The sequence below is a fragment of the Pagrus major genome, chromosome 6 (assembly GCF_040436345.1).
Source record: "Pagrus major chromosome 6, Pma_NU_1.0".
Taxonomy (NCBI): Eukaryota; Metazoa; Chordata; class Actinopteri; order Spariformes; family Sparidae; genus Pagrus; species Pagrus major.
The window spans coordinates 7,216,112-7,231,713 of record NC_133220.1 but is presented as its reverse complement, the minus strand read 5'-3'; the positions used below and the strand labels follow the sequence as shown (position 1 = coordinate 7,231,713).

The following is a 15,602-nucleotide window of genomic DNA, read 5'->3' as shown; positions in this document are numbered from 1 at the left end:
TAAATACACAGACTATAAGAGCTTATAATGACAACTAAAACAAACATGTTTGCGAGGCTAAAATAAAGAATGAATAAAGTGAATAAAAAAATAAATAACATGCTCCTGATTCACACTGTAATGCTGACACTTTTCAACCACAGGTGCTCTCCTGATTATGATTTCACCATCCAAGGCCAACATTTGAATAACCAGGTGTGTTAGACTACAGGTGGCCACACAGATACTGATAAACACTAGAGCTGCAATTGCAATTAATTGATTAGTTGTCAACTATTAAATTAATCAGCAACTTTGTTCATAATCAATTCAGCTGAATTAATCTAAATAAATCTGATTTCCTGGTTTCTTAACCCCTTTAAGGTAACGAGATAATCCTTTATTAGTCCATCAATGGGGAAATTACCATTATTACAGCAGCAAAGAGGGTGGCAAAAATAGAGAAGCATCAACAAAAACAAATACTATATAAGTAAAAAGTAAAAAAATAAATGTGTTTTTTAAATAACCGTAAACTGAGTAAGTTTGGATTGTGGCCAAAACAAGACATTTGAGGATGTTGTCTTGGGCTTTGGAAATACTGATTAACATTTTTCACCATTTTCTGACATTTCATAGACCAAACAACTAATCGATTAATCGAGAAAATAATCGGCAGATTAATTGACAATTGTTTGAAAAAAAGAATTGTTGTTTAGCGTTTTTATTCCACACATTAAACAAAATACAGGGCAGATCTTACAAATTAAACACGCTACAAAAATAAATCCTCAACGACTGACATGTCTCTGTGGTAAACACTCTGTCCAGTTGCACTTCTTGTTGCCAGGATTCAAGTACATGATCAATAAAAAACAAAAATAACAGCATCGTGGAGCAAATTCCATCGTGCAGAAAAATCTTTTTCAACCAAATTAACCTGACACACGCCGAGCAGCACGGTGTGTCCTCCTCCTCTCACTCCCTCTGCTGCTGATCCTCAGGCATCATCACCATCACCTCCCCCTCCATCACCACTTTGTCCTTGACGGAGCATGTCACCGCAATGAAGGCGAACGACATCTTGATCTTGCGGACCTCGGCTTCAGCCAGCACCTCCTCGCCGATGTAGAGCGGCGCAGGGAAGCGTATCTCTTGGTACAAGAAGACGCAGCCACGGCCGGGCATCTTTGTGCCGAGCACGGCTGAGATCAGGCCGTTGATGAGGACGCCGTGGACGATGGGTGTCTCGAAGGAGGTGGTCTTTGCGTAGGCCGGGTCCAGGTGGAGGGGGTTGGTGTCACCTGTGAGCTCGGCGAACAGCTCCACGTCCCGGGAGGAGAATGCTTTGGTGAGGGAGGCTCGCTGTCCGATGTGAAGCAGCCGACAGGAGGACGGAGCTGCTGCGACGGACGAGAGGCAGAGCCGAGAGTTATTAACGATACTGCTCCACATGAAACTCATCCTGAAGAAAACAGCAATCCTCCTCCTACTCCTTCAGTCCAGCTGCAGCTCCCGACTGTTTCCTGTCAGCGCAAGCAGGAACGGAGACACCTGAAGTTGACATAAGAGAAAGATAACACAGTCTTTAATGTCTGAGAGGGAGGTTTGTTTTCACAGCTTCTACGGATTCAACACTTCAATATAAACACAATACATGCAATAATATACAATTTACCACATATACATTCACGCCCCAGACTGTATCCAAACCATACGAGCTCCTGCCAGAGTGAACTCCATTTTAAAGTCCTGAATCTACAATCCTGATTCCAAAAAAGGCTGGGACACTGTGTAAAATTAGATTGCACTATCCTGCTGTGGAAAAGTGCCTTTAGTCAGTCAGACTGACAGAAAGATTATTTCTGGACACTGAGATGAAGTGAAGTCTGCTGACCTGCAGCACTCTGAAGGCACAGGCCTGGTTCTGGTAGGAGCCCAGCAGAGTCAAGGAGCTCCACAGCTTCACCAAACCCCTGAAAACAACAACAAACATTTTTTTAAAAATCTAATCCGGGACAAATTAAAATTTATTCCCATTCTGCTGGTGTTGACCTCACCTGCTGTAAACACGCAGAAAAGCAGTGAGGGTGTCTTCATCGTACTTCAACAGGTCAAAGGTCAACGCTGCTCCCACCTGAAGAAAACGTATACAAGTGTATGAAAAAATGTCTTGCAAACAGACAAACAAAACCATGAACTTCTCAATCACAAGAACTGGAGGGCGACAACTAATGAGAATTTTCATCATTGAATTATCTTCTGGCTATGTTTCGATTCATTTTTCGTACCTAAAATGTTAGAAAATAGTGTAAACGCTCATTAAAATTTCCTGATGTCACCACGATCTGTCTGATCAACACTCCAGAACTCAAAAATAGAAAGTCAGCTATCACATAAGACAAAAAAAAAGGAATATCTGGTATTATTAAGTTTCTGTTTGTCCCAGCGTCAGAGCAGATCACACTGTGTTCAGCTGACTGTGGTGATGATCTCACCTCTCCATACAGACTCTTCAGACCTGAGATGATAAACTGCTTCAAATCAACTGCGCTCAGTCTGGTAGATTCATCTTCCAGCACACTAAACACACACAGAAATATTATGAGGGATGAATCTATAGTTATTATTAGTTACTACTATTGACATGTATTATCAACACATTTATATAACCTTTTAAGGAATACAAACCACAATATCACTATGAAAACGTTTTAATAATAAATAATAGTGAATTATATGCACATTAATAAAAAAATGTATATTAATTATCACCCAAAAAACATGTCACGGTGACTTACAGGCAGACCTTCATGTAGTGATACGGCGAGGCGTTCTTCAACACGACCCGTTGGTAAACTGCAGGTTTGTCCTTCTTGTCTGTGGGGCTCATTCTATTAAAGCATCAGTGACTCCAACAGGTGAAGAGCAGCAGGTCGATCAGCTGACTGGAAAACAAACCACTGAAGGTCAAACAGACATCAAGAAAACTCAGCGTGATTTCAAACCACACAATGTTGGGTCTGTATTTTGTACACATACAAGTATCTGTGTGTGTGTGTGTGTGTGAGTGTATTATGTAGTTCAAACCTGATAGTGGGTCTGTTGTTTTGAGGTTTTCGCATTGTAATTATTTCATTAAACTTTGTAAACAACAGAATTAAATCAGCACGAGCCAGACAAAGGATGTAAATGAATGTATCCACATGAGCCTAAATTGATTTCTATGTATTAATTTGTACAGAACACCAAACCCATTCAAAGATCCTGAACAACAAAAAACAGAGAAAAAATGTGATTTATCCTAAAAAGAGTAGCTAAATCCAGAGTCCCCCAACAAAACAAATGGAAATGGTTCACAAATCCTCCACAATGCGTCCGACTTCAGCTCAATTTATTAGAACCTGACCGATGGATCAGTTGGCTGATATTATCAGCTGATATTGGCCGACAGCAGATAGATCAATATCTGCAAATATGTTGCCTGATATGCACACATGAAAACTTTTTTTGCCCCCCAATAAAAGAGATTATAATGCAGAAAGAGATGCTGGGTGTACTTTAGAATTAATAACTTCCTGGCAAGGTTATTGTTTTGGTACACTAGTGTCATCTTTGCAATAACATATGTATTTATATACATATGTTATTATTTATTTATTTTACCATGGTAAGACTACATACTAAATAAATACAATCTTGCTGTTTTCTTTCTTCCAATAACAAATCGGTATACGTCTCTACAGTATTTTTGATATGAAGGTCACAGGACAAAAACAATAAATAAAAAAACAGCTCTGTCAGACTTTTACAGCAAAATCTTTCTTTATAAACACAAGTGAAATTGTATTCGTGGACACAAACAACGTATGTAAACATAGCTAACAAGATAGCAGCTAACCACCAGGCTTAAGCTGTTGAACTTAAAATATTTATAATTTATAAATAATTATTTTTTACTTACAGGCTCCACATGTCTGACAGACTTAACATTTCCACGTGTGAGTGTCAGACACTCTGCAGTTTAGCTACACGGCTGCACAACCTGAAGGTAAAACCAGCTAACAGGAGGTCAAACATTAGCTAAGTTAGGTGGCTAACTTCAGCTATGCTAACTCGCGGCTGCTACACTGACGGCTAAACACAGCTAACATTCAATGAACTAGTGTTTGTTATTGTTGAATATCTTATAAAGTAAGAGTCAAACATTTAACTCACCAGCTACATCCACGTGAAGAGATGACAGCGTGTTGTGAACAGCTCAGCCTCCATGTAAACTTCAGAGTACGCAACCTGTCTGCGCATGCGCAGTCATCACAGCCGTGTTTAATATCAAAGAGGTGTAAAATAGTGAGATGTGTCATACTGTCAGATCTTCGGACATCGAAAGGTAGATCCAGTTTGTATATTTATGCCATGAAGTTTTAAATTTGAAATATTTGTATTGATGACAACATTAGATTCACAGAAATAAACATGTTTTCCTACAGACAGTAATCAGAAGTCAAACTAAAATGTGGCATTTGACAATTTTTCATTTTGAGGACACGATCGAGTTTGTGTCTCTTTTTAATCCTTTAAAAAATCATGCAGATGAAAAGGTAGGAATGATAAAAAAAAAAAAAATACACCAAATTTCTCACTATTTTTCAGTATATGAAAGCAAATAATTTTCAACCTAAAAAGATTGAATGTTTCTACTGTGGAGTGGTACATCTTCATTCAAATATCTACTCTTTGATGTTGATAAAGCTGTAGAGATGTGTCGCCCCCCAGCGGCCTGGTGACGTATTACTACATCAAAACAAACCAGCACAAGTTTCCAATAAATTTTCAATGAAATCATTTTCTTCAGGAGATTTATTTTTATAATCCAAAGACACTCTGAAATTATGGAATCATCTCGTTTAACAAACAGTAAAATGAATGTGACAGCTTTCTCACTTACAGTACTCAACACCCTTCTTTCTTGAATTTCAAATCTGAATGTGTTTTTATGAGGTTAAATATGCAGTCGGTTCAGAGCGGGAGACTTCACATAAAACAAAAGACCGAAATACAGTTTCTTATGGAGGCAACATGTGCAAAATCCCAAAGCAGAATGTTCGACATTAACATAAAAAAGAGACCACAGCCACCTGCGACTAAACAGGTAAACACTTCAGCAATATCTGACAGTCTGTGATATTTTTGTGCATTCATTCAATTCTCACAGATGTCAACACTGTCATAGAAAACTTTTGTATCATCACCTTCAGTGTTTACATCCTCATCATAACCTTCATTCTCCTCGCCTTCATCGTCCATCGTGAGGTCAGGGGTCAGCATCGTAGACGTATTAAGTAGAAACATTAAACACACGGTTAAAACTTTTTCTTTAGGAATGTTTCTTAGCATTTTCACCGTTGGCTTCCTCCACAGACAGGAAGTCCATGATGAGCTTTGCAGCTTTCCTGGGCCGCTCCAGCGCCACAGAGTGACCGCAGCTCTCCAGCAGCTCCACCTGGCAATTTGGCAGCGTCGACTTCAGCACCGTCGCCCCCGACACGTCCACCACCTGAGACGGTAGACATGTTTATCAGCAGCTTGTCAAGTTTGTGGATTTTGGTAGCACCTCCTATATCGACTATGACCTGCTGTTTGGCTATTTCTATCCTCATTACAGTAAAATTTATAGAATAATCAAGAGGTGTGCGGTTATGCCTTTTTCCTTGACATATTTTTTTTAACAACCTTCGCTGCATCGCTGTGCTTCTTTCATACCTGGTCCTCCTGCCCCCAGATGACCTGCACAGGTGCTGTGATTAGATGCAAGTTCTCCTGCAGCGAGTGACGAGACTTCTCCCCGACGATCTCCATGAACACTGAACGACAGACACAACAGGTGCTATCAATGTAACGCAACACTTCATTATTCTTTATTTGGATCCCCAGTATCATGCGAACACACTTGTCTCTGAGCTGCTGAAGGGCTTTTAATGTGAAACACCTGTGCAGGAAGTGTTTAGTTTCATCTTCAACATCTTGACAGAGCGGTACGATGGAAACAGTCTAGGTGTTAAAAAAGATGGAGTGGTGAGAGCGACATGATCCTGTAGGTGTACTGACTGAATTAGTGCTGTGCAAATGTATATTATTCTGTATTTATCAAGACAACAGTTCGCATGGAGGAAGTGTTGAGTTTGGATCATCAACAGGAATTAATCTTTCTTATTAATTAAAAGAAAGACAGAAAAGTAAGGCAGTGTTGGTGATCGATATGAGCAGACTGACCTTCTTTGTAGAAACCATTGTTGGGGATCCTGTTGTCAAGGAGACCCCGCATAGCCTGACAACACACACACACACACACACACACACACACAGACAATGTCAATGGGTATTCCCCAAATACTGCAGTAACAGTACTCGCTGTACAATACTTGTTAAGCACAGGTAGTTGCACTGATATTCTTGTACTGTACGGTACATGAAGTTGTGTGAAGCCTTTAAAGTGTGTTAATCTGGATTTTAGAGCAGGTAGCGCGGTTCTGTACCGGCCGGGGGAGGTTGATGGGGGTGTAGCAGCAGAGCGTCAACATGTCCTCCAGCTCCTTAATGGTGGAGGGGATCAGAGGGATCGGCTCCTCCTGCTTGTCATTCTTCTCCAACTCCCTCAGACGACTGATGAACTCAGAGTCCGTGGGATAAACAAGACCTGGAGGACAGGGAGGAGGACAGAGAGGAGGACAGGGAGGAGGACAAAGACACATCTGTAGTTCTGCTTCTTGCAACAGTCTCAAGGAAAAGTTATCAGGTGTCTGCTGTGTTTACCTGCCGGGCAAATCAAGGTAGCACTGCACAGATAATCGGGGTAATGGGCAGCGTACACACCCGCGACGTTCCCACCCATCGACGTCCCGATCACATGGAAGGGTTTTTTGTCCAGACCGATACTCTGCACAAACTGAACGGAGAGACACAAACAGAGAAATGTGTTATCTGACTGATTATCTCTCAGGAGAACAACAGTTTATCCATCAGGTCAGCATCTACACGTGACAGATACAGAAGCTAAGCTAACCATGTCCTGCCTCCAGCTCCAACCTAAACATCTCATTATCAGGAAGAAGAAGAATGTGTGTGTTTCCCAGAACTTTTCTTTTAAGTAACTTGTGACGGCTAAACAGCTAAACTAACGGCCGGACGGCTCACAGGGATCAGTCAATCTGCAGGGCACAGCTGAACAAAGGTGAACCTTGACCTCAGATACTGAACCAGAACCAAGCCTTAGCTTGCAGAAATTCCTGACCTGCGTGCAAAGGTGACTGAGCAGAGGCCGCCAAGGACAGACTTCACAAGATTAAGATTGTAAATCACACCGAAGTCGTCAAACTAACCGAGAGAAGGCAAAAGATTTGTGACATGCTGGTTTTTTCATCAGAGATGCTGATGCCGTCTCCAACTACAACAGGGTCCCTCAATCTGCATCACTACAGCTCTTATCCCAACCTAAACCTAATTCTAACCAGGTCTCATCCAAATTCAATGTTTTTGAGGCCAAAATGTTGCCAAAAAGCAGAGATGTCGTCACGATGCCGTCACTCGTACAGACCTGGTGGATTCGGCAGACCTGGCCCTGGATGCTGTAGTCCTCTGCCCCGGTGCGACTCGTCCCCTCGTGTCCCGGCATGTCCACACAGACCACATGCTGGTTTCTGGGGAGATACTGGAGGAGAAAACAAACACACCCAACTGAAATGAAAGGTGGTCCACACTTCTCAACACTGAGGCAGGTTTATAGTATCTTCATCCATCATTTCTGCCCCTCGTTCCATCCGACCATCTCACCTTCTTTCTTCTTCCAGAAAAGTTTGTTTGAGAAAGATAATCTCACATTCCTAAGAGTGTGTGTGTGAGAAGAGTTGTGTGTCTGTGTTACCTTGACCACAGGCAGCCACATGTCCTTGGTAGCGGAGAAGCCGTGCAGAAACAGCAGTGTCGGCGTGGCGCCCCCTGGCGTCCCGCGGCTGGAATAACAGAAGCGGTAACTTCCATAGTTGGAGTAACGGACCACGAGGCCCAGCCTGCGACGCCAGTACCTGCAGAGGATCACAGCAGGGTCATCATCAGTTTTTATCATCTGTATAGTTTGCAAAAGCATAATGTGTATAACTCTATCATCCGTGCAGGATTTAGTGTTTATTATTCCACACAGTCCACAAAACTTGATTTGTAGTTGTGCTACGGAGACACGCATGTAGCATGTAGCTGACGTGTGTTACTTCTGCTTCACATAACGTTCATCACTATAGATGTTGTTAAAATTTCTAAGGTTTCTCCCAATGGAGAGCAGTGTTAAACGGACCAATTAATCAAAATGGCCGTCCTCTTGGGGATAAAACCATTGAACGAGACTAACGCTGTGATCCAGTCAAAGTCAGACGTCTGACCTCGACACGTTCCAGCAGCAAAACGCCAAAAAGTAACAAAAAACTCGGCTGACTGTAACAAAATCACGTGTCTCTGACTAGTGTACACACAGTTTTACCCTCAGTAGTGCTGCCTCCTTGCATATTTAAGGGGTTACGACCAAATTACACATTCGAATAGTAACGTCAGCGTTCAACTAGTATTAATTTTCTCACCATTCAGACTTTCAGAATACTTATTTAACCCTTTATAAAAGCTCGAATATGTTGTTTCATCTGCACTTCTCCTTGAAAATCCTGTTGTCATTTTACCTAATTTAAATCTAATCTTATTTCATGCGACGTTTCAGTGTTTTGTAGCATTTTATAACTTCACAAAGAGGTTATTATATGACAGTGACTCAGCTCTGTGTGTGCCTGTGTGTGTGCCTGTGTGTGTGTGTGTGTGTGTGTGTGTGTGTGTGTGTGTGTGTGTGTGTTGTGTACCTCTGACGATAATCTGCCAAGTGGCCAACAAATAAGCTCTTTTTTTTACAGCTTGGACGAAGTTCAGTAGGCAAGGTCACAGTCCTGCCCCTTCACAACATAATTATATTCTGGAGACAGCAACATTGCAGCAGCAGAAGCAGCTGTGACTTCACATTCGGTCACAAAACTATTATTATTAAAAGAAAATAAATAACAGCTTCAGAATCGTGTTGATGGTTCAGTGTCTTGTAACAGGGTGAACGGTGTCTCTGTCACTTGTTCCTGCACTATGTAACCTCGGTGAGCGGGTCGGGTCACAGTGTCACATGTTTCAACACATCACATTGTTGTGATGTAATGAGTTTTGTTTGTAGTAAGCACCTGCATTACATCACACAGACTGTTACAGGGATTTGTATTACAACTTTGGTGGCCCATATTGCACAAAATGCCAATTTCTACATACTGTTGCTTTAAATATGTTTAAAAACAGCAAGATAACATGCTTGTGGAAACACGACTTGAAGCCCTGCAGGACATCTGTCTCTCTGCTGTCCGCAGTAACGTATATTGTCTTTAATTTGTCCTGAGGGTTGTTGCTCTGCACCGGAGAGTTCGACAAAAAAAATATGTAAAATTAATCAAATTTTCTCAAGTTGTATTTGTTTATTTTCTATATATGGACAGTATGATGGACGAGAAGAGTCATTTTTATTTCTATTTATGCCTTAGATTACCTGAGAGGAAAGTTCATTGATAGATATTGTAAATAAGCCTGTGATGTAGGAATTAATGGGTACAATGAGAGCCAATGAAATCTAAAATTCATATCGGAAATAATAATAATAAAATAAACCTCTTTTACCAGTTGTAGGCCTTCAGGAGCTGCCCTGGCCAGAACAGGACGGAGGTGATGAAGGCGAGGACGGGGACGACCAGAATCCCTCCTGACAGCATGATCAGCTCCATCGCTGCAGCCTGGTTGAAAAAAACGACGACAAAAACCCCACGACACACAAACAGACGTCATCATTTACCCACACAGGCCTCTTTGAATACTGACTTGTGTTCAGATGAATTGAGATGTGCAGTTCCCTCTGACCATTCTGGGAAACTTAGCTGATTCCCTGAGTCACATGGGAAGGTGAATATCAGTGTCATGAAGTACAGATGTGGTACTGTGATTCGTCTTTAGCCTAGCTTAGCACAAAGACTGGAAACGGAGGCAAACTGCTAGCGTCCATGAGCTCATTTTCTTGCCCAAGGCGGCCGAGCTGTTAATTTACCACAAATATTCAAGACACTGGTCAATCATTGAGCCTTTGTGTCCTCATAAAATAACAGTGACTAACTGCAAACCATCACCCATTAGAAAAAAATACAAATTAAAAAACAACTCAAAACTACTGTCATAGTAATTAAAGGGGCATTCCACAAATTTACCCGAGGCCGTTATTAGTCGTAGTCAGCCTGTGAAACAGTTGTATAACATCTTCTGTGCCTCTGGCGGAGTTTTATCAGGTCTGAGAAAAAAAACCCAGATGATGGCATAACAATGTCATCAAGGTCATTTTCAGCATGTGATTAACGATATGTCATTTCTGCTGCTCGAAGGCTCTCAGGTCAAAACACAAACACAAAATTTGTGCACAGCATGCAGTGTTACATTTTACTACATACTAGTCAGCTACAAATGAAATAAAAAATGTTTTTAAATGTGATTTGTCTGCATGTCCAGAGATTTTCAACACAGAGGAAAGTATCTTTATATAAATGAGCAGAGGAGGGAAGAGTTACAGTGCAAAATGATGTCTTGCACACAATCTACATACAAATCTTTAAAAAAAATGTTTCTTGTGTCATATTTCATTCTAGTTGCACGAATGTTAAGGTGGTCAGTTTGTTTTTCTATCTACAACTCCTGTACAATTAAACATTATTGATTAAAGTATACAAAAGTCATACTTTAATAAAAGCAAAGATATCGTGTTAAAATCTTACTTTGGTGGAAGTGAAAGTCGTCCAAATGAATTGTACTTGAGTAAAAGTCTGGAAGTATTTGCTTTTCAATGTACTCAAGTATCAAAAGTACAAATAAAAGAAAATTCTAATTGTATTTTTTAAATAAATGTGATACTTTAAAGCAAAGTAACTAGTGATTAAAGTAATCAATTAAATGTAGAGGAGTGGAAATGGGAAGTAGCAGAAAATGGAAATACTCGAGTAAAGTAAAAAATACTTCAAAACTCTACTTAAGCACAATACTTGAGTAAATGTACTTAGTTACATTTAATCACTGCTATTCAATGATATGATAATAATGTAAACATCTTGAGGTGTTTTTTCCCCACAGATTGACATAATTTAGGATCAATACTGAACTTTGCTGCTTTGAGCCGACACACACACACACACACACACACACACACACACACAACAGGTGTCAAACTCCCTCCACCGATGAGCCCGTGAGCAAGAAGCCTTTGGGTCGAGACTGTTTTGTAAGAAAAACAAAGTTAAATAAAGTTTTTATAGAAACGAGAGGAGGTGTGGAGTCTAAAAGGGGAGTAGATGTAACTTCCCTTTAACAAGAAACACCGCTGCTTTCATGTTATTGTAGAATAATTGTTTATATTTCTATAGTGAATGATTGAATAAAGAGAGGAGAGTTCAAGATAAAAGGTACACAACAGGTTGTTTCACACACACACACGTGTGTCCTGGTTTTGATTCCTGTTGGAGAAAACATCACATCTCAAACACGACACAAGGAAACTGCAGGTTGGACACAAACACACCGACTGAAAGACACAGTCCGCCGCTGAAGTGACGACACATTATCTTCATTTTCATGATATCATGTTTATAATGAGCTGGACAGGAGCAGCACTGTACCTGTGAGAGTCCTCTTCGACCTGTCAAAGGAAACTGTCCTCCATTCAGCCCGCTCCTCCTCCTCCTCCTCCTCTTCCTCCTCCTCCTCCTCCTCTTCCTCCTCTTTCACCCACATTACACAACAGACACTTTCATCTGCGTTAAAGGGGCAGTACAGTACAGGCCGAGCTGCGTTCAGGCACTGTCGGAAATACCACAGTGGTGGGAATACACAGCTTCACAGTTTCATTTAACAGTGTTGATGCGCATCTGTCCAGGAAGCAATAAAAGTTTAAACATTTTTTAAACAAGTATCTGTAAATCTTAAAATATCTATATATCTTAAAGTAAATGTATTTCTTAAAGTAAATGTATTTCTTAAAGTATCTGTATCTCCTAAAGTAACTGTATATCTTAAAGTACCAGTATATCTTAAAGTATCTGTAAATCTTTAAGTATCTGTATTTCTTAAAGTATATGTATTTCTTAAAGTATCTGTAAATTTTAAAGTATCTGTATATTTTAAAGTATTTGTATATCTTAAAGTACCAGTATATCTTAAAGTATCTGTATATCTTAAAGTATTTGTATATCTTAAAGTATTTGTATATCTTAAAGTATCTGTATTTCTTAAAGTATCTGTATATCTTAAAGTATCTGTATGTCTTAAAGTATTTGTATATCTTAAAGTATCTGTATATCTTAAAGTATCTGTATATCTTAAAGTATATGTATATCTTAAAGTATTTGTATATCTTAAAGTATCTGTATATCTTAAAGTATCTGTATATCTTAAAGTATTTGTATATCTTAAAGTATCTGTATATCTTAAAGTATTTGTATATCTTAAAGTATTTGAATATCTCAAAGTATCTGTATATCTTAAAGTATTTGTATATCTTAAAGTATCTGTATATCTTAAAGTATTTGTATATCTTAAAGTATTTGAATGTCTCAAAGTATTTGTATTTCTTAAAGTATCTGTATTTCTTATTTGGATGGTGCTCGGGGATTTCTGAGTGTGGATGAAGATCTTGATACTACACTGAGGGAAGAATTTGCAAGTATAATGTGTATACATGCGTACATAATATATTTTATTTGTATCTTTATCTCTATATCTTATCAATATTAATTTTTTTTCTGACCAGCTATGAACTGATATCCACCTAAAGTGAACTGCACTGTACATTGTATTGTAATCTCTGTGTATGTGACAAATAAAGAACCTTGAACCTTGAACGGGTTAATTTAGTTTTCAGTTTGAACATGTTGTAATCCAGAAGGTGGCAGCAATGCAACGCATATTGATGCCAAACATCATAAAATAAGAAGAAAGTTGTCAACAAGGAAATAGTTTGACTCTGTTCACTTGTGACTGAGAGGAGACACATCTAAAGACAAGATTTACCGTCATTACAAAGTTTCTGACTTCAGCTGAGAGAGGACAGTTACAGGTAGGAGTTTTTAAATAATGAAGGAATGAAGAAGTGAAATGCTTCAGCCAGTATGGAGCTAAATCGGGGTCAAATGTTTTGTACTTGGAAAAAGTAAAATTTGAAACTGAAATTTCAAATTTTCATTTTTTTCAGGTTAAAAATAATTATGATCAACTCTGGTAATTCTTTTGAATAAATCATTTATTTTCATTTTTCACTTTCATATGTTTTGATATTTGGGATCCTATTTCTTTCAGTTACATGTTTTATCTTTTCAGATTCAGATCTTAGTTTTTTTTACAGTTTCAGACTTTTGACCCTGATCTAGCGTGGGGGGCGTGGCATCAACTGAGAGGGGCGTGGTATCAACTGAGAGGGGTGTGGCATCATGACAGACAGCTTAACCGAAAGGCTACAGACCTTCCCCTATCATGTTGCCTTCAGGGAACGTAGGATCTAAAACGATTCGGCTACGCCACATGATTGGCAGTGAAAAAACTGCTGTCAGTGACAAACTTCCATTTGCACACCATGCACGAATATCCTGCACGGCTAAAACTGTTTTAATTTCCAAGGCTGTTTAGATGTGAGATGTGGAAGCTGTTTTAGACAGTACTGAGGACCAATTGTAGTACAGGAGCAACAAAACCACGCCAGATTGTGCACAGACACCCACACTTTAAGTACTGGAAAACACACACAAAGACTCAAAGTGAAAGTAACTGAGGCAACTCTCTACAGCAGGGAGGGGACACACACCTGACGTCCTGTTTTAACGTGCTGTCTGCTGTGTTTTCAGCTCCACTCAGAGAAGACATGGCTTCCAGATCAGAGGAGGATCTCTGCTGTCCGGTCTGTCAGGACATCTTTAGAGATCCTGTTGTCCTGTCATGCAGCCACAGCTTCTGTAAAGACTGCCTGAACAGTTGGTGGAGAGACAAACCAACACGCGAGTGTCCAGTTTGTAGGAGAAGATCTTCAAGAACCCAACCACCTGTTAGTCTGGTGATAAAGAACCTGTGTGAGACCTTCCTACAGGAGAGAGACCAGAGAGCTTCAGCCGGGTCTGAGGCTGTCTGCAGTCTGCACGGTGAGAAACTCAAACTCTTCTGTCTGGACCATCAGCAGCCAGTGTGTCTCGTCTGCAGAGACTCAAAAACACACAACAACCACAGATTCAGACCCATCGATGAAGCTGCACAGGATCACAGAAAGGAGCTCCAGAAATCCCTGAAGCCCTTACAGGAGAAACTGAAGGTCTGCAAAGAAATGAAAGGAAACTTTGATCAAACAGCAGAACACATGAAAGTCCAGGCCCGACACACAGAGAGGCAGATTAAAGAGCAGTTTAAGAAGCTTCATCAGTTTCTACAAGAGGAAGAGGAGGCCAGGATCACTGCTCTGAGGGAGGAAGAGGAGCAGAAGAGTACGATGATGAAGAAGGAGATTGAGGCTCTGAGCAGAGAGATAGCAGCTCTGTCAGTCACAATCAAAGCCACAAAAAAAGAGCTGAGAGCTGAAGACCTCTCATTCCTGCAGAACTACAAGGCTGCAGTGAAGAGAGTCCAGCAGCGCCCCCTGCTGGATGATCCACAGCTGGTCTCAGGAGCTCTGATAGATGTGGCCAAACACCTGGGCAACCTGACCTTCAACATCTGGAACAAGATGAAGGAGTTGGTCTCCTACACTCCTGTGATTCTGGATCCAAACACAGCTGACTCAGAACTCATCCTGTCTGAAGATCTGACCAGTGTGAGATGTGGAGAGGAACAGATGCTTCCTGAAAACCCAGAGAGGTTTGACTGCTTTCGCATTGTCCTCGGCTCTGAGAGCTTTGGCTCAGGGACTCACAGCTGGGATGTCGAGGTTGGAGACAGTACTGACTGGGAACTGGGTGTGATATCAACATCTGTCCATGGAAAAAGAGACATAGACTCTGGATTATGGGGAGTAGGGTTTGGAGTAGGTCAGTACTTCACACGCTCACCACCAGGTCCATACACTGGTCTCGTACTACAAAGGAAGCCCCAGAGGATCAGAGTTCATCTGGACTGGACCGGAGGAAAGCTGTCGTTCTCTGATCCTGACACTAACACACACATACACACCTTCACACACACCTTCACTGAGAGGATGTTTCCATACATTTACTGTGAGGATGAAATGAAGATATTACCACTGAAAGTCTGTGTCACAGCAGCAGGTCTGATGGAGTGCTTGGTTAGAAGGTGGTGATGAGTAAACAGTTAACTCCTCTAAAGTTAATGTGTTCATAAACGTGTTTGTGGAGGATAACACATGTAAAGAATCAGATCAAATACATTTGTCTCACACTAAAAATATCCTTTTCAGGCTTTTCTTTCATGGTTCAGGGTTGGGATTTCTGAGTGTGGATGCAGGTCAATGGGATCAACTTTGTGTATAGTGTATA

General features: G+C 40.5%; 4 protein-coding genes across 5 annotated transcripts; 1 reads left to right on the top strand and 3 right to left on the bottom strand.

Moving 5' to 3' along the window:
• Window positions 1–687: 687 nt before the first annotated feature.
• rpp14 (ribonuclease P/MRP 14 subunit) lies at window positions 688–2,953 on the bottom strand. The gene is made up of 5 exons (XM_073467375.1): window positions 2,781–2,953; window positions 2,478–2,562; window positions 2,040–2,116; window positions 1,877–1,955; window positions 688–1,533 (listed from the first exon to the last, which is right to left on the bottom strand). Exons 1-5 carry the CDS (start codon window positions 2,870–2,872, stop codon window positions 1,477–1,479), a joined length of 390 nt encoding a protein of 129 aa, XP_073323476.1. The 5' UTR covers window positions 2,873–2,953; the 3' UTR covers window positions 688–1,476.
• On the bottom strand, window positions 958–1,443 carry LOC140997457 (hydroxyacyl-thioester dehydratase type 2, mitochondrial-like). The gene has a single exon (XM_073467374.1). The coding sequence runs from the start codon at window positions 1,441–1,443 to the stop codon at window positions 958–960; it is 486 nt and encodes a 161-aa protein (XP_073323475.1).
• A 1,868-nt stretch (window positions 2,954–4,821) lies between the features above and the next one.
• LOC140997945 (monoacylglycerol lipase abhd6-A-like) lies at window positions 4,822–11,810 on the bottom strand. 2 transcript variants are annotated; one of them, XM_073468042.1, is made up of 9 exons: window positions 11,754–11,810; window positions 9,724–9,836; window positions 7,901–8,060; window positions 7,574–7,687; window positions 6,793–6,925; window positions 6,516–6,676; window positions 6,253–6,307; window positions 5,743–5,843; window positions 4,822–5,536 (listed from the first exon to the last, which is right to left on the bottom strand). In XM_073468042.1, exons 2-9 carry the CDS (start codon window positions 9,825–9,827, stop codon window positions 5,357–5,359), a joined length of 1,008 nt encoding a protein of 335 aa, XP_073324143.1. In that variant the 5' UTR covers window positions 9,828–9,836; window positions 11,754–11,810; the 3' UTR covers window positions 4,822–5,356. The 2 variants fall into 2 exon arrangements, with proteins under 2 accessions (XP_073324143.1, XP_073324144.1); XM_073468043.1 differs by lacking the exon at window positions 11,754–11,810 and adding an exon at window positions 10,302–10,317 and having other exon boundaries at window positions 5,147–5,536.
• Window positions 11,811–13,129: 1,319 nt separating this feature from the next.
• On the top strand, window positions 13,130–15,484 carry LOC140997944 (nuclear factor 7, brain-like). Its single transcript, XM_073468041.1, has 2 exons — window positions 13,130–13,189; window positions 13,971–15,484. The coding sequence occupies exon 2, from the start codon at window positions 13,988–13,990 to the stop codon at window positions 15,404–15,406; it is 1,419 nt and encodes a 472-aa protein (XP_073324142.1). The 5' UTR covers window positions 13,130–13,189; window positions 13,971–13,987; the 3' UTR covers window positions 15,407–15,484.
• Window positions 15,485–15,602: the final 118 nt, after the last annotated feature.